At 43.0% G+C, this 25992-nt stretch overlaps 1 protein-coding gene across 1 annotated transcript in view; it reads left to right on the top strand.

The window, feature by feature from the left end:
* slc2a13a (solute carrier family 2 member 13a) overlaps nucleotides 1-25992 on the top strand; it is a 106777-nt gene that overhangs the window by 39170 nt on the left and 41615 nt on the right. The window contains exon 4 of the mRNA XM_085252394.1: nucleotides 23948-24056. Within this exon, the coding sequence (XP_085108520.1) occupies nucleotides 23948-24056 (109 nt within the window). The remainder of the gene's footprint in view (nucleotides 1-23947; nucleotides 24057-25992) is intronic.

Genomic DNA, 25992 nt, shown 5'->3' with positions numbered 1-25992 from the left:
CGCGGACTACACCTTTCTTGGCTGCTGCCTCAAAGCACATTGTGCGCTGTCTATCTTGCGTGCTGCACAATATCGTTTATTACTTAGTATCTACTGATATCTACTGCTAGCTAGTTTATTGTGATGGTGCCGTTTTTTTTATTATGTTGCTCTTTGTTGTTTGCTTTCTCTTCTGTTTTTTTTCTCCATACAGGTGATCCAGGTGTTTTGTTTTTTTTGTTGTTTGGTTTTTTTTTTTCTTTCTTCCCCCCCTTCTCACCGTCTCTTCTCCCCTTTGGTTTTCTTTCTCTAACTCTCTTTCTTTCATTCTTTCCCCCTGTCCTATCCCACAGTCATGTCTGTCCCGTTTGTAGGAACTGAAAATAAAATAAATTCATAATTATAATAAAGGTCAATCAAATGGACCAATATGGCAAGGCCATGATGATCCACTTGGTAAAATAAATCCGCTTGGCATCTGTCTTGGCCTTAAGACAACAATTCTGATGGCTAAAGATCCAAACGGGACACAAAAAAAAAAAAAAAAAAAAGAACAGGTGCTGAACATGAAATAAAAAACATTATTCTCTATCACTCAAGAATGGGACGTCAGTCCTCTATTTTTTATTGTGAATAAAATAGGGTATAGCAAATTTCCAAATCATTCTACACAGCATACCAACTTTTTTGGAATTGGAGTTGGAACATACAGTATGTGGTTGAAAGGTCCACCAAACATATATTTTCCCACAGTTTTCTGTCTCATTTTTCTGGAGGACTTAGACATTCTCTGAGATCATCTATGTCAGCTGAATTTTAATAAATTCACTGAACTCAAGAGTTAAGTGACTGTATCAAGCTCTTTAGCAATGATTAATTATGAAAGACTTGCTATAAAGAGAAGAAAACAATAGCGACTGTATGGCTTCAAGTTACATCTGCGTGCTCTCCATTCAAAAACAATATTTGAACAGGTACTTGTCTAGTCCCCTCAAGTATCACAACTTCCACTTTTCTTTAAGCCAACATAGTATTCTTTTTTTCTCCTTTGTTTATGCAGCTTGTTCAGATGTCTCAAACCTCATTTTATGGTAACCTCTAAACAAAGTTCAAAAACATAAAGCCATAACAGAAAACCACAGATTGTTGCCTGAGGTGACAATCCCGACTCTGTAAAGAAGCCCATTTCAGATGTGGGTTCGATCAGCGGGGTGTGTTGGCAAAAAGCAATTACTGACTTTGTGATTGGCAAGATAATAACTTCTGACACAAAGTGCTCATAGAGTTCCTGGGTTATCATTTAAAAGTCAGTAGTCATCACCGGCCAATGTTGCAAAGACCTAAACTGCAGCAGCAGGTCACCTGCCATCAGGCAGGAGTATTACTCAGCTAACATATCATAGAGACCATTTGGATTATGGACACATTTAGGCCAGACTAAAACGCAAGTTGTTGTATTTTCATTATTGTCACCTTATGTTTGGTCTTCATCTGTTATGAATGCGCTATGTGTTTTATGGCTGAGAATATTGTTCGGTTTATCTGGAAATAGGCCACCATGACTGAGACTACTGTGGCTTCAGGCCAGTCATCCTCGATGTGTGTTCATGCCTAATATAGCTTTAGCTCGAGAGCTGTGTGGTGTATACTTTATATATTTTATGTTTGCCTGATTTAATTCACATAATATATTTTAGTAGAGAAGAGGGAATGGTTGACATGGTAGGCTTATAAAATGTGGAAGAGGGCCATAGAATAATAACAGCTCATAACATTAGCTCAATAACTCATAACAACAGTCACCTTAAGACATTTTATACTACAAAGTAAACCCCCAAAATATTAAAGAGAAAATGCAACAATCAAACAATCCTCCAAAGACTTGGCAAGAGTGGGAAGGAAGAACCCTTTTATAGTATAAAAGGACCTCCTACAGAACCAGACTCATGACTGCTTTGATCTTTAGCCCGTAGTTTGCATGGAAAATGCCATTAAGTCAAGTACCTGCTCAACTCAACTCTAATCTCCTTGGTTTCTGTCATTTCCATTACAATTAAGTACCACCTCAACGTGCATAGGGTTGTTATAGCAATGTGGTCAAAGGTCCACTCATTTGTATGTGACACAAACGCAACACAACAACGGAAGATGTCGAGGTGATGGTATACCTGCTGCTCTGTCTATGGCTTTTTGTCAGGGACCACGGTGTTGGTTTTAATGCAGCGAGTTCTTTCATTGTCAGGTTTTAAAAAAAGTTTTGATTTTCGTGAAGGAGTCGCTCTCATGTGTCGTTGAGTGACACCATTGACTTGTGTCACACTTACAACCCCGGCTGTGCAGCTGTTAAAAAAGTAACGAGTGCCAGGTGCTGCCGCATAATGGACAACCCTAAACACAGAGTCGAGCTGTGTAGGTACTTGTCAAAAAGAGGCATGAAAAACTCTAGGAAAGACAATTAAACCTGCTATCTGTGAGCAAAGTGCTCCAAGGGATCATATGAAACTGTGGCATGATATGTCTATGGTATGATAGCACCTGATTATTCAAGACCTTGTATGTGAGGAGAAGGATTTTAAATTCAACTGGATTTAACAATGAGCCTATGAAGAGTCTCTGTCAGTACTCTGACTGCAGACATTGTTGTTTAACGTGTGCATTGAAGTTTAAATCCTGGTCAAAAATGAGTCTAAATGGTAATCCTCACAGTGTTACTGAGGACCAATAATGTCACCAAGAGCAAGGATTCAGCTAGACACAATGAATGAAGTTGAACCGAATAGATATTACCTTTTAAAACGTCCTTAGAATCTCTTCGTTGTTCTGATAACAAACTGATTTTGGTCCACACAAATGAACATGTACACACATCCGTCTTTCTCCTGAAACGTCGAGGGACTCAGTGCTAATAGATGTTTTCATCAGAGCAGCACAGTTGTTGCCGTTTGCCTCCAGGAGACAAATCTTTTTAAGATCTCGCTGTCTCCTCAACACGCATTTGTTTCCCTCTTCCGCATTTGAATGCCTTGGGCGCTCTCAAGTCACCGAGGCAACACATTAAAAGTTATGATAAGAAGTTTATTTCATTTAGCTTCTATCTCGCTGATAGAGCTTGCATCTCTTCCCCCTTAAAACAAATTGGGCTCATGTTGAGCTTTTTGCTCCTCGTCTGTCGTGTCCGTCGTTTTCCACTGACCGTCGCGTGGATTTGCTTTGCGTGAATGGATCAATCAGACAGCAGTTTGTTTACTAAATCGTGCTTTAGAGGCTTTGTTTTTGAGCAAATATAGTTTGGCACATTGTGAACCGCCGCCTCTCCGCTGCGCAGTGCAATTGTTAACCACTCAGTTTGTCTCAAGGCTGCTCAGTTGAGAGGTGAGAATGAGTCATGCTGAGAGGAGGCATCATTTAAAAGAGATTTTGACGAGATCAAGTGTGAGAAGTTCCTTACCACTAAACTCTCGTTGCCTCCCAGCGAACGTTTTGAAGCAGACGCGAGATCCTGCTGCACTTGTGAGAGCAGCCGTGTCAGTCATGAAGCTTTTTGAATGTCACTGTTCCCATTCTAAAGTTCTCCTCAGTTTAACGCGAGGAAAAAGTACAAGTTTTACAAGACTGGCATGGTTATTATTTGTTACCTGGAGTCATAGCGGATGCCTGTTTAGACGTTCCCTACCGTGTGCTGTTTCTGCAGTCACACACAAAATGAATTAATGAGAAGTTAAGCAGCACATTAAGATGCCATCTGAGTAAAAATAACTGTGGATTACATATGGATGGCAGCTGCTTAACATGAGTTTCCAATGACAACAGCTCCATTTTCCCCACTGTAGCTCACATATCACCTGTCTTGAACTTCCAGCTCTATGACAGCTGCGTTTTTCCTTTCCTTTCCTTTCCTCCTTTTTCTTCATGTCAGTTTCTTTCCTTTATTGTCCTTCCTTTCTTCCTTTTTCTTATCCCTTTTCCTCTCATTTTCTGTAGTCCTTTCCATTACTTCCTTTTCCTATGCTTTTCCCTTCTGTTCCCTTGTTTTCTTTCCTTCTCCTCTTTTGTTTCCTTGTCTTGTCAGTTATTCGCTTTTCTTTTTTACTCGTCTTTTTACCTTCATTTAATATCTTTTCCTTTCTTCTCTTTTATTGCTGTATTACTTTTATTTCCTTTTCCTTTCATTTTATTTCCTTTTCCATTCCTGTCCCACGTCCTCTTTACCTTACTCTCATCCTTTTTTATCTCATATAAATCTCTCTTCTTTTCCCTTTTTTTAATTTCCTGTCTTTTTTCTTATTTGTTTCCTTCATTTTTCATTTGCTTCCTTTGTCTTCCTTTCTTTTTATTTTTTTATTTTCCCTCTCCTGTGTCATGTTTACCTTACTCACGCCCTCCCTATCTCACGTAAATCCCTTTCCTTTTTACCATTCCTTGCTTTCACTTCACTCCTGTCTTTTCCTTTCATCTGCTTCCCATTTCTCATCTTTGCCCTCACTTAGCTTTCCTTTCTTCTCCTGAACTCTAATCTTCTGTCCAATAGAAACACAGCCAGATCAGATTTAGGTCAGGTGTCACTTTGCTCAGCAGATACGAAGGTCATCTCCGCACCTTGTGCAATGCGTGTCTTTTACCAATGGGTCTCTTAGAAACGCCACTGTCACCAATCACTCTGCTTTTGTGAGTCATGTTTGTTATTACTCATGTTCTCCACAGATCAGTGCACAGATTGGACCCACTGTCTGCATCCAAAACATGTGTCATTTGTTTAGTGATCGACTGTTGACTCAAGTAGAATAAAGCAGCACGATCATGTGAGCTATTGCTACATATCTTGCCTGGTGCCATCTACATATACCGGATGGTAGCCTTTTAAATAGCATTCATCAGTACTCCTTATTTTTACAACAAGTTACAGTAAGCAGATCAAAAACCTTGGTGCACATCCACTGGGACATTTTTTGACACTACAAATTGAGCTGCTTCTCAACACTGGACACTAGATGGATGTGCCACTAGTTGGTCTCAAGATAGATGATTGACAGGAAATCTCTCTAACAGCCTAGCTGGACTTAAATTTGACAGTCTGCTGCCTCAAACTGGAACAGCGTGACAACTTGGTAGAAACTTTGTCTCATACTATGAAAAGAGTTTTGTAGTATGGCCACTGACCCGGTGGACCTCAGATTGAGTCATGTAAATAACCTGTCACTTGAAATGTCTTACACAGTCTGGTTACACAGACAGTGAATGAAAAGCATAAAAATGATGGATTCTGCTGACATGGACATGATGTGGAGAATAAAGATTAGGAATGAAATTTTGGTATTTCATTCCTGGTGAAAAGATGGGAAAAAGTACTGCCAGCCGGGCCCTGGCAGCCAGTGTGTTTACTCGACTCAGCTGGGATAGAAATGACACAGAGAGACTGAATGGTAATGAGTCAGGAACACACTTGCAGCATCACAAACAAGAACCTAGCACAATACAAGATTCATGCAGGATATATAATAACTGGCTTTATCGAGTTCTTCTATCTAGCTTTACACCATATCCCAAAGTTCACAGAGCAGAGGTTTCAAACATAAGGCTGCCTTATATTGCCATAAATAAGTAAATCAATATTGTTTGAGTGTGGCTTCCAAATTGCAATAACTGTAATCTGATTGAATGGGAAATAAGTGAGACATACTGATTATATATTTATAACCTTATGACATATCAGGCTTTTTTTTTAATGCCATTTTGCAATGTTGGTGCTTATCTGTTAAACTTGAGATCAAATTGAGCTGTGTTTTGCCCGTGAACTGTAATGAGTTTGACACCACTGTGCATGTGCATCAGCTGTACGTGAGACAGAAAAATGTGTTTTATGATGTAATACGGGATGCATGCTTATCTGCACACCTGTGCACAGAAGATTCCCTAGTTTGTATCACTCTGAGGCTCATTTCCTCTCTGATTGGAGTTGTCTGGCTCCGTTATTGGATTCAATCACTTAATGCAGATACTTAAAAAGCTGCATTCATTGTCTGGTTTGTACTAACCCCTTAAAACCTCCCTAAAATACTGCACTCAAACTTTTAAGGGCTCACAACATGTGTCAGCCCAGACACAGTCTTTGTTCACCGTGTAGCAGAATAACAAACAGGGTAAAGCAGCACTGACAAATTGAGGACAAAAAAGCTCCTTTTTGAGCCCCCTGCTCTCCTCTGTTCCCCTGTAGGTCCTATGCAGCTTATTCATAATTGAGCAGGGTGAGTTGTGCAGTGGCTGTCATGAATCCCTCTCTGCTCCTGTCATAAGTCCTATGTGGATAGGCGGTTATTAACGAAATTCTTTCACAGTCTTTAAAACAGAATTTTTGGGGGTGGGAGGGGGAGACAGGCAGGCAGGCGTTATTACTTATATTAAAAATATAATTGTGAAATTTCTTTAGGGATTTAGACTGTAGAAGCAGATCCCTACTGTCACGGTTCTGGGTCCGTTGGACCCAGTATTTTGAGTTTATTATGTTTTGGTTTTAGTTTGCATCAGGGATTGTTTTCTTGTTCTCTTGTGGTGTTTATGATGATGATTATGATTATTATTTGAGTTTCATGTTTAAGGATTTGTTCTCTGTTGTATCTCGCGTTTAGTTTAGTTCAGGTTCCATGTGTCATTCTGTCTGTCTCTCAGTGTCAGGTCTGCGTCTTGGTGTGGTGTTCTCATTTCCTGTTTTATTGTGAAGGTCTGGGTCTCATGTGAGTGTGTTCAGTTTTACCTCTGTCTCGTCTTGTTGATCATTCCCAGCTGTGTCCACCACCTGTGTGTAATTCCCCTGTGTTTCTCTGGGTGTATTTAAGTCATGTCCTCCGTTATTGTAGTTGCTGGTCCGTCTGTGTATCTACCATGTCTCACCCGTGTGTTCTCCCTGCTGTCCATCATCATTCTCCTCTGCTCATTCTCATTCAGGTTTGTGCTTTGTAGTTTTAGTTGTTTCCCAGTATAGTTTAGTTCTCCGTGTTGCTGTTTGCCTCTCCTTTTGTGTCCAATAAATCACCTTTTACACCTTCACGACTGCCTGCGTGTGGATCCTCCTTTTCCTTTTCTACACGGCTCTTCTCACTCGCCGTGACAGTACGGACCAGCCAGATATGGATCCAGCGGCATTCACCCCACCCACAGAGCTTCGAAAGCTCATAACGGACTCAGTGTCAAAACTAATCAACCTGTGGCTCGAGCATGAGGGAGAAGCGTTTCTCTACGTTCTGGAAGTCAGGCTGCAACAGCTTATTTCTGATTATCCCTGGCTATTGGACTCACTGCACCCGCTCGTGCAAAACTTCATCCTCCACGAACTACACCTCCAACCCCCCGCCGCTATTGCTTGCCCGCTCGCTTCAACGGAGGACGTGCCGTCCGTACCGCCGGATGAGGAGTTACCCGGCCCATCGGAGCCGTCTCCACGGAGGAAGCGACGTTTGCGCCGCCGGCGCGGCACCCCACAGCCGGAGTTCAGAATGTCAGAGCAGCCGGCTGTGGTGAGTGAAAGGGACACTTTTGTTGACTCTGTTGCTTCTGTGACTGTTGTTTCTGGGACTATTTTTTTGCGTATCTACTGAGGATAACAATGATTTTTCTGTCTCACCCATGGCCACTGCTTCAAAGACTGTTTCTCCTATGCCCACGCGCTGTGTTTTTCCTGATAATGTTCTCCCATCCACACTTTCACCACAGTTTAACGTTGGGTCTGCAGTACAGTTATCAGTTCAGCCAGCAGCCCAGCTGCCCTCAGTTCAGCCAGCAGCCCAGCTGCCCTCAGTTCAGCCAGCAGCCCAGCTGCCCTCAGTTCAGCCAGCAGCCCAGCTGCCCTCAGTTCAGCCAGCAGCCCAGCTGCCCTCAGTTCAGCCAGCAGCCCAGCTGCCCTCAGTTCAGCCAGCAGCCCAGCTGCCCTCAGTTCAGCCAGCAGCCCAGCTGCCCTCAGTTCAGCCAGCCACTCCACCACCTATTACAACTTCGCCACCTGTAGCTCAGTTGCCACCAGTTCAGCAGCCTACCCACTCGTTCATTCAGCCTCCATCCTCACTGTCTCGTTCTAAGCAGGGAACACACTTCACCACAATATCTGCTGGTTCTCTTAAGCTGGCCATGTCAGAGACAGTTGCTCCCTCTAGGGCCTCCCCAGAGGCTGGGTGTCAGTCACCAGCCAACTCTGGACCCCTAGAGGTCAAGACGCCAGCGCCAGCAGCCTCACCGGAGAACTCACCAGAACAGTCTCAGCTCTCAGCACCCCTTGAGAGTTCAAGTGAGTTCACCCGTCCGCCTCCGTCCTCTGCTGAGTGTATTAGGGAACACTTTCAGCCCTCTGAGGACTGCATCCCACTGTTGCTGCCTGAGTCTAGCCACTGTGCTGCTCAGTCCCAGCCAGTGTCCACACTGGCGGAGGTCTCCGTACCTGCTGCTTCAGTGTCTGTTTCCACTGAAGGGCCAGAGGAGCCCGTCCAGCCTCAAGTCTCGTCTGCTAGGGGTTCTGGAGGACCCAGCCAGCCTCAAGTCTCGTCTGCTGGAGGGCCCGAGGAGCCCGTCCAGCCTCAAGCCTCGTCTGCTGGAGGGCCCGAGGAGCCCGTCCAGCCTCATGCCACGTCAGCTGGGGGTTCAGGAGAACCGCACCAGCCTCATGCCACGTCAGCTGGAGGGTCCGAGGGCCCCGTCCAGCCTCGCGTCTCCGCTGGAGGGTCCGAGGGGCCCATTCAGCTGCCTGCTGCTCCATCAGCTCCGCCCACGCCGTCGTCTGGTCCAGCCTCCGCTCCGGCTTCGGCTTCAGCTTCAGCCTCGCCTGGTCCGGCCTTCACTTCAGCCTCGCCTGGTCCGGCCTTCACTTCAGCCTCGCCTGGTCCGGCCTCGCCTGGTCCGGCCTCGCCTGGTCCGGCCTCGCCTGGTCCAGCCTCGCCTGGTCCTGTGGTTGCCACGCCGCCGTCAGAGCCAGCTCGACCTGTTCCGCCTAGCCTCTGCCGGCCGTTTTCCAGGCCTATTAGGTGGCATCATGACCTTCGGGGACGGCCTCCGGAAAAGGTTTGTCGCCGCCGCTGGCATCGTGGCTGCCCTCCGGACTTCTGTTGCCACCCCCGCCTTCTGCGTGGACGACCTCCTACGCGCCGCCACTGCCTTCCGCATTGCCGGCCTCCAGAACTGCATTCGCGCCGCCGTTGCCGTCCGCACGGTCAGCCCCCGGACCTGCTCCGTTGCCGTGTGCACGGTCGGCCTCCTGAACTGTTTGCCCGTCGCCGCCGTTGCCGTGTGCACGGTCGGCCTCCTGAACTGTTTGCCCGTCGCCGCCGTTGCCGTGTGCACGGTCGGCCTCCTGAACTGTTTGCCCGTCGCCGCCGTTGCTGTGTGCATGGTCGGCCCCCTGACTGTGTTATGGACTAGTGCACAGTCGTGTTTTGGTTCTGGACTCTTGTGCTCCTTGTTTTTTTTTTTTTGTTTTTTTTTTTTTTTTTGTTTGGTCTCTGTCCCTCCTTCCTGGGCCCCCTCCGCCCGCCCTGGTCTGGTGCTCGGTTTTGTTCTGTTTTCTGTTTGGGGCTGTTGGGAGCCAGCCCTTGGAGGGGGGGGTACTGTCACGGTTCTGGGTCCGTTGGACCCAGTATTTTGAGTTTATTATGTTTTGGTTTTAGTTTGCATCAGGGATTGTTTTCTTGTTCTCTTGTGGTGTTTATGATGATGATTATGATTATTATTTGAGTTTCATGTTTAAGGATTTGTTCTCTGTTGTATCTCACGTTTAGTTTAGTTCAGGTTCCATGTGTCATTCTGTCTGTCTCTCAGTGTCAGGTCTGCGTCTTGGTGTGGTGTTCTCATTTCCTGTTTTATTGTGAAGGTCTGGGTCTCATGTGAGTGTGTTCAGTTTTACCTCTGTCTCGTCTTGTTGATCATTCCCAGCTGTGTCCACCACCTGTGTGTAATTCCCCTGTGTTTCTCTGGGTGTATTTAAGTCATGTCCTCCGTTATTGTAGTTGCTGGTCCGTCTGTGTATCTACCATGTCTCACCCGTGTGTTCTCCCTGCTGTCCATCATCATTCTCCTCTGCTCATTCTCATTCAGGTTTGTGCTTTGTAGTTTTAGTTGTTTCCCAGTATAGTTTAGTTCTCCGTGTTGCTGTTTGCCTCTCCTTTTGTGTCCAATAAATCACCTTTTACACCTTCACGACTGCCTGCGTGTGGATCCTCCTTTTCCCTTTCTACACGGCTCTTCTCACTCGCCGTGACACCTACAAGCCGTGATAAGAACATGATGTTTGTGCAAGTAGTTCAAATGTAATTTTAAAAAATGCAAATATACGTGCGTGTTGACAGAAAGTGTAACTCTACAGTCCTAAATAATAAGCTATGAAATTGAAAGTGTGCGTGGATAGTAGTCTGTGAGTCTGTCGGTGTGTAATTCTGTTACTCCTTACAATGCAGTTATGCTTTCCACATATGTGAGTGCTCGAGCTTCCATTTCTCTATTAATTTAGAAATAAAACGGCAAATCAAAATGCTAAACTGTGCACAACGCACAGATCTAACAGAAGTGCAACGAACAGCACAGCACGATACGGATGATTAAGCTGCCAAAACACTCATCCACCATGCAGGGAACCAACAAAACACCAGTTCTGATTTCAGCCACTATTAACAAAAAACTGGAGTTACTGACATGTGCACACAAAGAAATTAAAGGACTGTGTGCTAGCCTGAGATACAGTGAGAGAAATGATTATTTGGTCCCCTGCTGAACTTGTAAGTTTGCTCACTTACAAAGAATTAAACAGTCTTTCATTTTAATGGAGAGATGGAACCAAAAATCTGGGGAAAACACATTACTTACTTTTTTATAAAGTGATTTGAATGTCACTGAGTGAGACAAGGATCGTAAAGCACAGCACGACTTACTACTTGTTGGAGAAACCCTTGTTGGGAGGCACAGCAGTAATATGATCACCAGGTCTGCACGCATCTGAGGAGGGTTTTTGGCCCACTCCTCTTTATAGAAGCTCAATAAATCTCTTGGGTTTCTTGGCTGCTGCTTGACAACTTAAAGTTCAGCTCCCTCAACAAATTCCCTACAGGGCTGAGGTCTGGAGATTGTCTAGGCCACTCCATGGCCTTAATGTGCTTCTTCCATTGCTGTGTTGCCTTGGTGATATGTTTTGGATTTTTGTTGAAGGATAGAGATTCTCATCCAAGATTTTGCAATACCTGGTCCCATCAATTGCCTCGCAAGGCGGTGAAATTGTCCTGTACCCTTAGCTGAAAGGCAGCCCTAAAGCATAATCTTCACACCCCTGTGCTGGTCTGTGGGGGTGGTGATCTTGGTGTCATACGCATTTTTCTTCCTTCAAACGCAGTGAGTCAAGTTGGTGACAAAGAGCTCGAGTTCGTTGGAGCACTGCACTTTCTCACAAGTCTTCTCTGAAACATTTGCATGTTTACTGGCAAACTTAAGATTGGGGACATGGCAGGGGACGCTGCGAGTGTTCAGTCCATTACAGCTTAGTGTGTTACCAATGGTGTTCTTGGTGACTGTAGTCCCAACTGTCTTCAGATTATTAATAAGGTCCTCTCGCTGGTAAAACAATTTGAAAACACAGCTTAAACACCCTCAGTGTGTATATGTCTTCCCATGATGTGCCTTTTGGACTGGAAATTGACCATTAAAGAGCTTGATTTCTGTTTTTGCCATCTGCCTCCTGCATTCTGGGTCCGCCTACAGCCACACTATGACAGCACTGAATCCACCATATCAGTGAAAGGACCCACATTTAGCAGGCTCTATGCAGACATCAGCATACTGTCCATTTAGTTTGGACTGTGCAGACTTGCATCTCCACTACAAGGGCACCAACTGCAAAGGACTACAAAGTGGAATAAGAGCAGCCACTCATCCAGATTTCCAATGTGCACAGAGGAGTGTAATCTCAGCCTTAGGCAATCAAGACCACTCTCATGTTTTTCTCTCTCTCTCTCTCCTGCCTTGCATGCACGCTCACCCACACTTGTCTCTATTCCCGTCCCTTAGGAGTAACTACCCACCAGTTTTGGTTCAAAGCTGCCAATGGTAGCTCATTAAATAACAGTAAATAACAGCTGTGCTGTAACCTGCAACAAGTGCTAGATAGCCGGGTTTTACCCACAAAGCTATTGCCTGGAGGAATGAAATTACTTCTAATCACAACATAAAAAATATCCGTCAAATTTCTTCTGGGTCACTTTGCATCTAATGATGCACAGTGTGCGGGGAAAGCAGTCTGACTGCTGAATAATACAAATCTCAGTTGGAAAATCAGACAGTTTAAAAATGCATGCGCCTCTATGTCCCTGTCCTCATCTCAACCTCAGGTAGCTGTCTGCCTCTCTGCTCGCATGAGCTCAGTTACATAACAAGGCTTTGACTTTTCAACAATTTTCAAAACCAAAATTGGAAAAGTAAAACTGTCTGCCTCCGTTTTGATTTCCTTTTTTATTTCCTGCCTTTTGCTGTATGTTTCCACCTTTGTGCAAACCTCTTCCTCTAGCAACAGGTTACAGAGAGCTGAAAGCAACCTCCTGTGCTCTATCGATTGATCTCTTTGATGTGATTAGTTTCAAACCGGAGAGATGGAGGTTTTGTTGAACTTGCACCGAGACTCTGAAGCTTTCAAAACGTTGTAAGCTTCAGTTGTGACAGCAGCTCCCTCTGGTTCAGAGTTTTCTCTTTGTGACATTATATTGATCCTCACTACCTATAAATGTTAGATATCCAAAATGAAAATTGCTTTTTTTTCTGGACATTGGCTCAAGGGATGAAACAGACCACATTTATACAAAAACCAATTGCAAATTTGAACTTTTTGGTTTAAATAATCAGTATTTACATGAGGTCGAGAGAGGTGCAACAGTAAGTGATGGGGATCTTGTCAAAATAGGTGGAACACACACGTTTTGATCCATCGTCTGCAAAGCATCTGACTGGAACATGAAAATGATCTCAAACACACTGCAAGTGCAGTAAAAGCATATGTGGATAGAAAATCACTCAGTGGAACACTGACAGTCATGGATTGGCCTCCCCAGACCTCGTACCTCAACCTAATTGAAGTGGTGTGGGATCAACTGGACAGGGAACACAAGAAAAGGCAGCAAACGTCCAAAGAAGAGCTTTGAATGTCCTTCAAGAAGTCGTGAGAACCATTCCTGAAGGCTAGTTAAACAAATTACATGAAATTACAGGCTCCGTTGAAGATTAAACACCAAATATTGACGTTCAAGCCCATTATAATTAAGTCTGTTTTTGCCTTATATAATGTGTCTTCGCATATATAAATTTCCTTTGCACGATGCTTTGTGTGTTTTTGCATAGGGGTAATAGAGAACCGCTGATGCTCCATATGACTTTGGTACAGTTTTTTCCCTCATTATTTAGGTTTTCTTTGGTTCTGGATATCTGGGTATGGAATGCTTGTCTACAACTATGAGGTCAAATGTGAATCCTAACATCTCTCTTATCGCATATGTAAAATGTTTGCAGAAGATTTTTGTGGCACCAGAAGCAGCCGGTTCTTAGCATAAGCTAGAGCTTAAAAAAGAAACATCTGTAGGAGTGGAGCTCGAGAGAAATGAGCTTACATGGCCTGAGGAAACATTAGCCTAACAGCTTCACAGAGCTGTGATTCAGGTTTTAACACAGAATGAGTGGCACTGAATAGAGATGGTCGTTCTGGTTATGCTGCATCAGTTTTTAATCTATTACTGTCTCGTATGAGTCTGGCAAAGTTACAGTGCAACGCTAAATGATGTGAAGTGCTCCTTTGGTCCAGGTGGTGATAAAGTATACGCAGAAGCTTTTTATGTGTCAGTCATCCTGAATGAAACTGCCAGTAGGAAGAGTTTCTACTGTCAGTGCTCAAGGGTGTCATATTTATGTTGAATTAGTGTAAGCTCCCTTGCCACTCTTGTGGATTTTTCTTTCATGTGTGTGACTCCATTTATCCGTCCATCTATCCATCCATCTGTCTGTCTGGTTCTCAGCTCCTGGCAACTGCTGGCCCCTCAGTGCCCTTAGGTAAACACAGCTGCTACCCTGCATCTGCAGACGGGAGTCTGGTCTACCGATAAGATTTCATCAGCTCCACTTAAAATGCTCTTTCTCCCAAGCCCTACAGGACCTGAGTGATTCTCAATTATCTCGGAATGAACCAAATGAGATTCCTGCTTTCCAAAAAGTATTTTAGACTTTGAAGCCCTGTTGGAATAGGATTTACGTCCACCAGCTAAAACAATGGGGTGCACATGTAGGATACAGGTGACTTAAGTTACCTCTGGCTGACACAGGAATCGCCTCCCTAACCAGTACTTGAGAGCATCCTTCTTGCAAGATTTAATTTTCTTCGACCTCCTCTCAACATACCATTTTTCCTCTTGATGTCAAAGTGGTTGTTATTATTTGTGGGTAAAAAAATCAGAGCACATAAATAAATTGTTCTCAAAAGGTCGTCTGTGTTCTGAAATGAAAGGAAGAATGAAAACAAGTGGAAGGACTCGGATGCCAGCTTAACTCTGAAATCTATCATTTTATGAGGAGTTTGAGAGCTGACGATTATGACACCAATACTCTCACTTAATAGTATAATAACAAAGGATTTAGAAGACAGAGACTGATACACAATCTGTACGCTGTAAAAGCGATTGAAGATTGAAGCAAATTTGAAGAGATCTTCTATAATAATTTAGGTTTGTTCTTTCAAAACTGTCTGTATATGTCACGGGTTGCCGTGTGTGGATTATTTAGGACCCAAGATGCAGCAGCTCTGGTGCAAGTGAGTTTATTAACCAAATGTGGATACAGCAGAGATGACGAGGGTGAACATGGAACTAAGAAAACCTAAACTGGGAAAAACTAACAGAAACTAACCAGAAACAGAGATGCAGGGAGGCACAGGGAAATACACAGAATGACGGCCGGAGAGACACAGACGAACCAGCAACAAGGACGAGGTAACACACACTATAAATACACACACCAGGAATCAAGGGATGGGAAACAGGAGGGGAACACACCTGGAAGACATCACAGCTGACGAGGCAGGGGAACGTAAACAGAACGCACTGACATCAGGCAGGGACCTTCAAAGTAAAACAGGAACACATACACGCAAAGACACAGACTAAGAAACGCTTACTAAACACAGAGACCTAACTACACAAAAGGGGATACACAGGCAGGGATGACACCAACCAGAGGGAACACAGCTAAACCCGGGAAACCAAAGCACAACAGTCATAATACATAAAACTATCAAAAGTAAAAGTACAACAACCAAAAACACTGGGTCACTGACCCAGGACCATGACAGTATAGGGCTATAAAAAATGCATGAAAATTATTTTTTTGTGATTTAGCATCTTAGAAGAGTTTCCTGTACTGCAAAACTTGTCCCTGTTAAATTACAGTAAATTACTGGCATTTTTCATTTCACAGTTTCAACTGTAATCCTGCATTATAAACAACAGCATGTTACAAAATCACAATTTTTGCTTATTTTTTTTTTTGTTTATAGTGAATTGATTGTATCTGTGACTGTACTATTATATGCTAATAAAGCTTGAATTTAAAGCACCACCATTTGCAACTTTCACCATGATTTTACGTAGTTAAAGGAATAGTTCTGTTATGGTGAGCTGTGTGGCAGGCTAGGTTAGGACCCAAACGCAGGACTCGGAGACAGGATGCTTAACTAAAGGCAGAAGCTTTAATGTTGGCCAAAAACAAACTAAAAACAAAATATATGAATACTAAAGAAACAAACCAAACATGAACTACAAGTAAGAAACTCCTGACTGGTTGTAGGTGACTGGAAGAGACTTGACATGACTGGGGAAACATGGAAGTACACACGACACACAGGCAGAATAACAAGAGGATGGGGAACAGGTGGAAACACAGCTGGGACGAATCTGACATAACGAGATAGAACGGAAGCAAAACTAAATGCACTGCACACAGGACAAGGACTATCAAAATAAAACAGGAAGCATGACAAATACATAGACGCGGACAAGACACGCAAGCTTTACACTGTGACTGGAGAAATTAAACAGAGACAAGACTCTCAAAACGCAAGACAAGGCTAGACACTGAGGGAGGTAAAACATAATCACTAACAGCAAGAAACTAAATAACCTAACATGAAGACCAAAAGTACAAGAAAAACATAAGCCAATCAGAGAAACTAATCCAACTTAGAATATCCTTTTAACCCAAGAAAACACAGTCCAACAACAACCATAACTGATACAAAAGCTAGAAATATTAACCATACTCAAAAACATGGACACTGGGGCACCAGACTCAGGACTTTAACAAGTTCATTTACTTTCCTGCCATAAGCTAAATGTAAAGAGTCATGCATACAGTGTACTACAAAGAAAAAAAAATGAGAAGGGCATGAAAGTCCCCTGCATTTTGGATTTTGAGGTGTTACTGTGGGGATAGGTTAATTGGAAAAAATCCAAATTACCACTAGGTGTGAATGTGCGAGTGAATGTGAGTGTGAATGGTTGTCTGTCCCTGTGTGTTGGCCCTGCGACAGACTGGCGACCTGTCCAGGGTGTACCCCGCCTCTCGCCCTATGACAGCTGGGATAGGCTCCAGCACCCCCCGCGACCCTGCAAAGGATAATGGATGGATGGATGGATGGATGGATGGATGGATGGACACACAAAACATAAAAAGATTTATCTAACATTTCTTATGAACAGCTATTTATTCTGGTCTGCTGCTCGGATTAGCTTGTTGTTGTTTTTGTGGTTCCAATCATGTGATGCCACCAGGAAAGTTTCAGAGGTTGGCACCCGTAGCATGGCTGAAAGGTTTCTTTTGACTCTTCTTTATTTTCTTTCCCCAAATGTTTCCAGTGGTGATGCTAATCTAGCCAAGCTTCCCCTAGATTCTTGTTGAAGGTTTTAAAAGTTTAATCAACTTTCAGAGAAAAACTTTATTTTTCCAAAAAGTTAAATTCTTTTGTGCGTGAAAATCCTAAAGTTGCTTTAATGATCAAGAACCTTAGAGGCTACACCGTGCTTCAGATGATGTTATTTATTCTCTACTAGTTTTGACTTTCTGTTCAGGATTCTTATTGTGACATGTGAGATGTCATGATCCTACTTACATAAGGAAGCAGAGGAGAGGAGAAAAAGTATGAGGAGAGGGGAAGTATGTGGAAAAAATAATTAGAGGGGGGATGGGGGTTGATGTAGAAGGGCTACAGATTGGCTGCCAAGGCCTCGGTCCTTGATTGCAGCCTGCTTGTCTGAGAAGTGTAGCCTGTTTCCTGCCACTTACTTCCCCAAAGCGTGGTGATTGGATGGGATAGGAGTAGCTATTCCTGTCTAACTTAAATGCAAGACCATTCCTTTTAAAAGTCTGAACCTGCATTTTTATGCGCTTCCATCGAGCCTCTTTGTTTTCTTGATTGGGCATTGCTCAGTCCCAGTGTATCCCTTTGTGGTGTATTGACCATGCACTGACCCACAGACTGAAAGGATTTCACAGATTTACAAATCAATGTGGAAATCTGTAATTATAAGTCCCATCAGTGGAAGCATTCCAGTTTCCTGGAAAGCAAGCTTCCAACAAAGTCTTTATTCCTCTCCTTGTATTTTTCCTCTTCCTGCTGCATATTTCATGGAGCTGAGTATGGCACGAGTTTGAAGTATGAATAAAAAGAAACATCTGACTGGACTAGCAATGTTTTCCCAAAAAGCAAGTAGCCAAGGGAAAACACTAATTGGACGTTCCTTCAAAGAATATCAAAGATTATGCAAAGAAGTAGTTGGAGACATTAAACACACATCCCAGGCTTCCCTACTTCACTGCACAAACAAATCGGATTATAGTGGTAGAGTGGAGCTATTTACTGAATTGAAACCCGATAAGATGAGCAATCAAAGGAGATCTGTGCAGGTAGTGATGCTGGAAGTATAATCACAGCTTGTGTGGATAGTTGTGTTCCCCTGTTGAGCTTGGTGTGAGTGTCTGTGTGTCTAAGGATGTTTCTAAGTGCCTCTTTCTACTAGGAACTCTTATCCCATCGTGTATATTTGCTTGCTTCATGCTCTCAGCTATGATCCACAACTCAACTGAACTTCTGTATGGCTTGATCACAAGACAACATGAACTGTATTTCATTTTTTTAGGCTAAATTGTTGTGGATAGATCGAATTCAAGTGATGCAGATGTAACTGGAAAGGTTCAGTGTGGAAAACGAACGTGCAATTACGGCAGTATTATGAGACGCAATCACTGCGCTTGTGGCTCACTGGTAGCCCGCTGGCTTGTTTTTCATTGCCATCCCTCTTTTTCAATATCTCATCTGATTAAATTACAGCTGGGTGGTGTTCAGCTGAGGAAATGAAGCTGTGTGTTTTGCGAGTTTGTCTGAGAGTCTGTGCATAACCCTTTTCTTACACTGTTTGCTTGATCTCGTGGTATTCTGTGGGGAAAAACCAGCCAGGAAAAATACACAGCGTTTCTTTAATTGATTGCACGTGAACGTGTGTTTTATCTCGCCTCCATTCGGCCGTTAGGTTTCAAACCTCTCGATAGTTCATTTGTGATTTCCCTGTCGGCTAATCAGATAAGAGTCCCATGGTCTGCTCAGCGGGGATCAAAAAATCAACCTGTGCCATGGACGTGGCTTGGACCATAAACACATTGCTTTCTCTTTATTTTCTCTGTGGAGAACTTCCTTTAAACATTGACTTAAAAAACAATAACAGGGCTGCTTAGAGAAACATATAGTGGCTGTGTGAGCCGAGTAAAAGGAAGCTACAGTAAAGAAATATTTTACATAACCTGAACACATTTGCTAATGAGTCCAGCAATTTAGAATTTTATGATCACAAAAGTGGACCCATGAGCACATGATTACAAAACAGTTTAAATCTGGGCAACAGCGACTGAGATTGGCTGATTTTTCTTTTTTAAATCTCTAGTAAAAGTCAATATGCAAAACTTCTGGAATCCTATATTTCCCAGAAATCAGCTGGTCTAGTAATTCTCATTAGTGGCCCTGTGTTTCAATAATAACCATATCTTTTGTGTTAAAGTCTAATATTGGCTCACATTGTCCTTTTGGAGAGGAATGTTGACCCATTGTGTAAATTCCCAGTCATGCAGGTTGACTGGACTTCTGTAAGTTTGTTGAAGATGTTTCACCTCTCATCCAAGAAGCTTCTTCAGTTCCCATGTTGTCCCATTCTTGTCTGATATACCATATTTTTGGGACCATAAGGCGCATTAAGCGAAGCAAAACAGTCAGATAAAGACGAACTAAAACATTTTGACAGATTTTTGAGCACCATGTACGCATACGCACATAAAATCGGTTCGAGGTCAGTAAACACAACCAGAGTTCATACATAAGGCACACCGGATTATTGGGGCACGCTGTCAATTTTGGAGAAAATGAAAGGATCTTAAGTGCACCTTATAGTCTGAAAAATATGGTAGTATTCTCGCATCTCAACAGTCTTTGTCGTATTTTCTTGTTTCATTATGCCCCAGATGTTTTCAGTTGATTAATGCAGCGCTGCAGGGCACAAACATCATGGATGTCCAGTACTGATTTTAAGCCTTTCCCAATGTGCACAGAGATTTCTTCAGATTCTCAGAATCGTTTGATGATATTATGTACTCTAAATAACTTGCTATTTAAAGTCACAATTTTATGTTGAGGAACATTATCCATCTATTTATTAACCTGAAATAATTCCACAACTTGTAGATATTGGTTTTTTTTGCAGATTGGTGAACCTCTGCCCATCGTGACTTCCAAGAAGCTGTTCCTCTACAAGTTATATCCACCTACATGAGATATAGTTGGAAAAGGAACTTAGTTTTCCAGTCTTTTGTGACCCCATCCCAACTTATTTGAAGTATATTTCTGCCTTCAAATTCCAAATGTGCTCATATTTATTCATGAAAGTTTTGGAAATGATTGCATTCTGCTTTTACACAATTTCTTTGTATTTTGGTTATTTAGGATCAGCATAGTCAGACCTTATATTTGTGGATTTTAATGCAGACATTTTTATTCAAAGTCCAGTTTCAGAGGCTCAAAAGTAACTGGACAAACAAATATAAGGACTGTTTTTAATACCTGGTTAAAAATCCTTTGCTGACAATGACTGTCTGAATCGTTTTCTTACCTTGAGATGTTCTAATTTATTGCAGACACCTTCAGGTGCCGCTTATTTGTGCGTCTCTCTTCAGTATTTTATTTAATAGTCGAAAAAATATGCTCCAGTGACGGACTTGGGAATTGAAGAAAATCCCATGTTTTTGCTTGGAGAATTTCTTGGGTTGCCTTTGGATTATGCCTTGAGCTATCCATTGGTGCTGTACACCACTGACTAATCAGTTTTGCAACATTTCGCTTAATTTAAGCAGAGAGTATACCTTTGTACACTTCAGAAGTCATATGTGTAAATGCCTCCTCCATGTCTGGCAAATGATGTGATGTGATCTGGATCAGAAGTTGCTCCTTTCCTTCTTCACTTTATGGTTCCTGTCATTCTGGTAAAACTTTGGTTCCCTCTGTCCAGAATTTTCTTTTTCTTCTTAGATGTTTTTTTGATGAGGTCTAATCTAACCTTCCTATTCTTGAGTCTAACCAGTGATTTGCATCTTGTAGAAAACACTTTTCATTTCTTTCCATAAATGTGATATTGTGGTTTTTCATAACCAAGAAAAGAAATCAGTCTTTGGCCACTCCAAATTAACAATCTATGGTTATTTTAGTTATTTTAGTTTTTCAGTCTAACGCAGGCCTCGGTCACTTGCACAAGTTTAACACTTGAAATCAAGTCCAAACCTTCTACAGTATCTGATTTGTCTAATTCGTTTGTCATTAAATAACTAGAAAACAATCCTCAATATTATGAAACTGCCTGACAGTTAATTATTTCATTAATGTTTAGCCTCTGATAATAGGAGACTGTGTATGAAAGTATGATTTTGTTAAAACTTCAAAGTCTGAACAATCCCATATTGTATATGTCAATCCCATATTGACATATATTAAGCATATAACAGTGCTTTTATTACTAAGGTACAAGGTACTGAGAATTGCTTCCAATCTCTTCAAAATAAAAAGATGAGGAGAAGTCTTCTGTGAAAATGTGGAAAAACAGATGAAAGTTAAAAAGCCTCTCGCGGCATCTCAGGTTTGAAAAGACTCAAAGTTGATGATAATATCCTCCAACGAGGGCTGACAGGCACCCATTAAAAGGTAGGCTTAAGTGTGTTTGTGTGTCAGCGGGAGCCTCCTTTACAGAGTCTGATCTGCTTGTCAAACAGCAAAAGGAGATGTTCACTGGTCCAAAGTCCTCCCACACACAGCTGCTCCAAAATACTCAGTCTGTGCGCATCAGCTCATATGTGCAGGCTCATGCATCCTTGTTTGTGATACGTTTGTATTTTCTGCCCGTGTTTGCACAGTCACTTGTGTATCCTGATATTACCTGTGTGTGTGTGTGTTCAGACTTGTTTGTCTGATCTGTTAGCACTCTGGATGTCTCCCTCTTCATCCCAGAGCCCCATGCCTGTCCAGCCATTCTCTCATCCTATTAAGACTTCTCCTCCCGAAGGAATCACTAGTCTGCGTGCGTTGGAAATCGCAGTCTGGCTCCGAAGATGAGCCAAGTAGGACTCTGTGTGGCCAAAGCCAAATTCAGATATTTGCTCCATCCCACAGTGAGATATCCGCCATCTGAAAGAGGAAAATGGCACTAAGAAAATAAGGCAAATTTGCATGTTTTTCCAAAACATTCAAGAGCAACAGGACGGCATCACTGGAACAAACAAAACCTCAGCATCTTGTGTAAGAGATCTTCGCTTGGTCACATGGTTGCTTCCGCTATGCCTTCCAGCTTGAGGAGAGTGTGACTCATGATGCTAACTTAAACACTAAATCAGAAATCTGTTATGGATAACTAATGGTGACAAACCCACTGAGTTTCCTGTGTGCGGTTTGAAAATATTTGGTGGCATTTTTTAATTAGATCATGGTTAAGCTGAACATTGTTCCACTCGTGTTAATGAGAACGGTTTGACATTTTTTAAAGCTGTGTGGTTGACAACACTCTCATCTATATGTGTTAAATATTAAAGCAGCAGCAGCAGCCAGCTAACGTACTGTTACTTACTGTTCAACTGCTGACTAATGCAAATATCTAATTAGCCGATCACATGGCAGCAACCCAGCGCATTTAGGTCCAGACAACCTGCTGAATTTTGAATTGAGCACCAGAATTGTGGAACGGAGGGTGATTCGAGTGACTTTGAATGTGGCGTGATTGTTGGTTTGAGTAATTCAGAAAATGCTAATCTATGCAACCAAACAGAGAATAATCTGAAAAAGAGAAAATATCCAGTGAGCACAGATTCTCTGGGTGAAAAAATTCCCTCGTTGATTCCAAAGGTTAGGGGAGTATGGTTAAAGTAGTTCAAAAGGCAGCTCAAAAGGACTCATTACAACAAAGGTTTGCAGAAGAGCATCTCTGAAACACAAAAACACATTGAACCTTGAAGTAGATGGGCTACAGCAGCAGAAGACCACACTGGGTGTTACTCTTGCCAGCTAAGAGCAGGGAGCTGAGGCGACGATTTGCATGGATTCCCCAAAATTGGACAACAGAAGATTGGCTTTCTCTCATGAGTCTCAATTTCTGTTGCCACTTTCACAAAGTAGGGTCAGCATTTGACGTTAACAACCCGAATACACCCACCATGGACCGATCATCTAATGTATCAATGGGCAGAAGTGTTGTTGTAATATTGTAGGGAATATATGTTGGCACACTTTGTGTTCCTTAATAACAACTGAGCATCGTCTCCACAGCTTACCCACGTATTGTTGCTGAGGCCCATCCCTTTATGTCCACAGTGTACCATCTTTTGATGGCTGCTTCCAGCAGGATAACACACCATGTCACATCTTCTAAAACTGGTTTCCTGAACTTAACAATGACCAAATGACCGATATGGACCAAAATATTTGTGAAATTGTTCTAGTGAACAATTAGCGAACAGGTGTGAAATGTGTGTGTTTAGTTAGTTTGTTTGTTTGCTTGTTTTAATCAATTTTAAATCATGCTTTTTATTTGTTTTTGTTTCTAATGTCTCTGTAAAGCACTTTGAATCACCTTGTTGTTGAATTGTGCTATACAAATAAATTTGCCTTGCCTTGCCTAGTGCCTTGTTGAATCTGTGCCAAGAAGAATTAAAGCACTTATGAAGGCAGGTGGTCCTGTATTTCTAGCACCTCATGCCATGTTCATAAATCTTTATGCAGTTTTATAGCACCTGGGGTCAACCATCCAAAGCAACTGATTGCATATAAGACATGAAAAGAGCGTGTAGGCAGGATTGAGTGGGTGGAGACGAGTGTCAGGGGTGATTTGTGACAGAAGATAATAGCAAGAGTCAAAGGGAAGGGTTACAAGAAGGTTTGAAGATGGTGGTACTGACAAAAACACAGGAGAGTTAAAGGTGTTAAGACAGAATTGACAGGATTACGAATGATTACATCAGAGGAACACTTCAGGCTGTGAGGTTCGGGGACCAAGTTGGAGAGGCAAGGCTGAGGTGTTTGGATATGTGCGGAGCAGGGATGGTGGATATACAAACAAAGGATGTTGAAGATGTCAGGCAGGAAGAGGAAAAAAGGAAGACCTCAGAGAAATTTCATGGATGTAGTAAAGGAAAACATACAGTTGATGACTGTAAATTTGGGCAATTTAACACAGAAATCTCTGGTGATGGAGCCAGCCAGTGGCCATTTGAGGAACTGCACTTTCACGCCTGGTTTCTTTTTCACATGTCGCCCTTGAGATACTGTCTCAGCCTTGTTTTCCTCATAGCAGTTATCTTATCTTGTGCTGCGTGCAAAACTCATTTCTGTACCTTTGCTTGTGTCTCTCAGACGGCCCGGTGATCTGGCGGATGCTGACCTACCCCCCAACACGACGAGCCCTGGTGGTGGGCTGTGGTCTTCAGATGTTCCAGCAGCTTTCAGGAATCAACACAGTCATGTGAGTGGAAACATCACCAAACCTTTCCGTCGGGTCTGGCGCACGGGTCTGATTTATTCTGCTTGTTCTCCCAGAGCAACAGACTTTTGTAAAATTAAACAGAGCCTGTAGTGTTCAGCATCAAATGAGCAAATAGATAAAGGCGATCACCCAAAACAACTTTGCACTGATTTTCAGTAACCCTTCCCTTTAAGGGATGCTGATACGTGCCGTATAGCCTTACAAAGCCAGTGTGTCAATGAAGGGGTCAAGGGTTCAGGTTTTTCCCTTTAATTTGTCAGCAGTCTGTAACTGCCGAACTTAGAGGCCCTTTCATGTGTAGTATACTGGAAAAAATTGACCTGTGTCCATGTGTCATCTTTTCAAGAGCTCAAACAGCACAGCCTTTATTATTTCTACATCGCATTGGCACCGAAAGGGAAAAGTTCACGTGTGTTTTTATCAGTTTTGCCCTCAGAGTTAATGAAAACAATAACGATGCATGGCACACGATGTCACATGCCTCGCCTCTCAGCACCAGAGATCTCAGATGGGTGCATTCGCTTCAGCGACACGCTATTAAATCACAAAACATTTCTGTCATCTGTCGCTTCACGTCGCCCAGTGGGGAGCAAGAGGACTCATTGCATTACTGCCCACTTGCCTGCGAAGGGATGGACCAGCTTATTCTTTTCATCTGAGGGGATTGTGTCATCGGTCCCTGCCTCGCCTCCCTTTAGAGATGAACTATATTGCAAGGCTCCGTAAACAATCTGTGGATATGTGCTGTTGCTTAGCAACCACCGGAGGTGAGAGCAGCAGGATAAGTGTTCTTGTACGGGCGTGTTTGCACACATGTGACTAAATGAACGAAATGTGACCCTATGGACTTTGGAGTCTGTGCAGGCGCGCCTGTGTGGCACGTGCGTGTTTGTGCATGACATCTGTGCACTCGCGTGGTTGTGTGTATGTAAGCGGGTGCGCGTGAGGCTTTAGGTATGGCCGTTTGCCCGTGCGTGATTAGATTTTGAGAAGTAAATGGACAGAAATGTGAGGAGAAAGGATGATAATAAAGCAGCGGTGAAACTCTGGATGTCTTTGAGCGGTTGCTTCTGTCTCTCTCGCAGAGAGATCTGGTTACTGAGTGTCTGCCTCTCTTACTGTATATTTATCTTCATCCCTGTCACCAACATTATGAACAGCAGAGCGGACAAACTTAATCTGTCATAGCTCTGTCCCTATCCACCTTTCTGACTCTCTGATTTATGTATCTGCCAATCTTCTAGTTGCTGGGCGACCGTGGCTCAGGGGGTTGGGAAGCGTATCTGTAACCGGAAGGTCGCCGGTTCGATCCCCGGGCTCTCTGTCCTGGTCGTTGTGTCCTTGGGCAAGACACTTTACCCTACTTGCCTACTGGTGTTGGCCAGAGGGGCCGATGGCGCGATATGGCAGCCTCGCTTCTGTCAGTCTGCCCCAGGGCAGCTGTGGCTACAACTGTAGCTGCCTCCACCAGTGTGTGAATGTGAGAGTGAATGAATAGTGGCATTGTAAAGCGCTTTGGGTGCCTTGAAAAGCGCTATATAAATCCAATCCATTATTAGTCCTCCCAAAAAGGTCTACCTGCTAGTTTATCTGTGTCGAGAGATGACCCATTTGCACCGAGCATCATTACATCCTCAGCCGAGACTGTTTCGGGCCTGTTATGTTTACAGATGGCATTAAAATGTGTTTTCCTGCCTGCAAATTGAAATCTGATTGCCCTTTCGTTTGAAAAAATAAGTACTGCGGCTTACTGTGGTGATAATGACATCACTCAAAATTGACATTAAAGGCCTCACGCTGGTGACAATCAATTTTTTGATGCCAGCGTCTCCATTTCTGTTGTTTGCTTTGTTTTAGCTTCGCATCGTTTCGTGGCTGGAAAAGTCCCAGAGACAGATCAGAATGCAAGTTGGCA

This window comes from Mchenga conophoros, linkage group LG17, assembly GCF_057382185.1.
Source record: "Mchenga conophoros isolate Kocher_MC1m ecotype Shallow Benthic linkage group LG17, M_conophoros_male_GT1.1, whole genome shotgun sequence".
Classification (NCBI taxonomy): domain Eukaryota; kingdom Metazoa; phylum Chordata; class Actinopteri; order Cichliformes; family Cichlidae; genus Mchenga; species Mchenga conophoros.
This window is presented reverse-complemented; position numbering and strand designations above follow the sequence as displayed.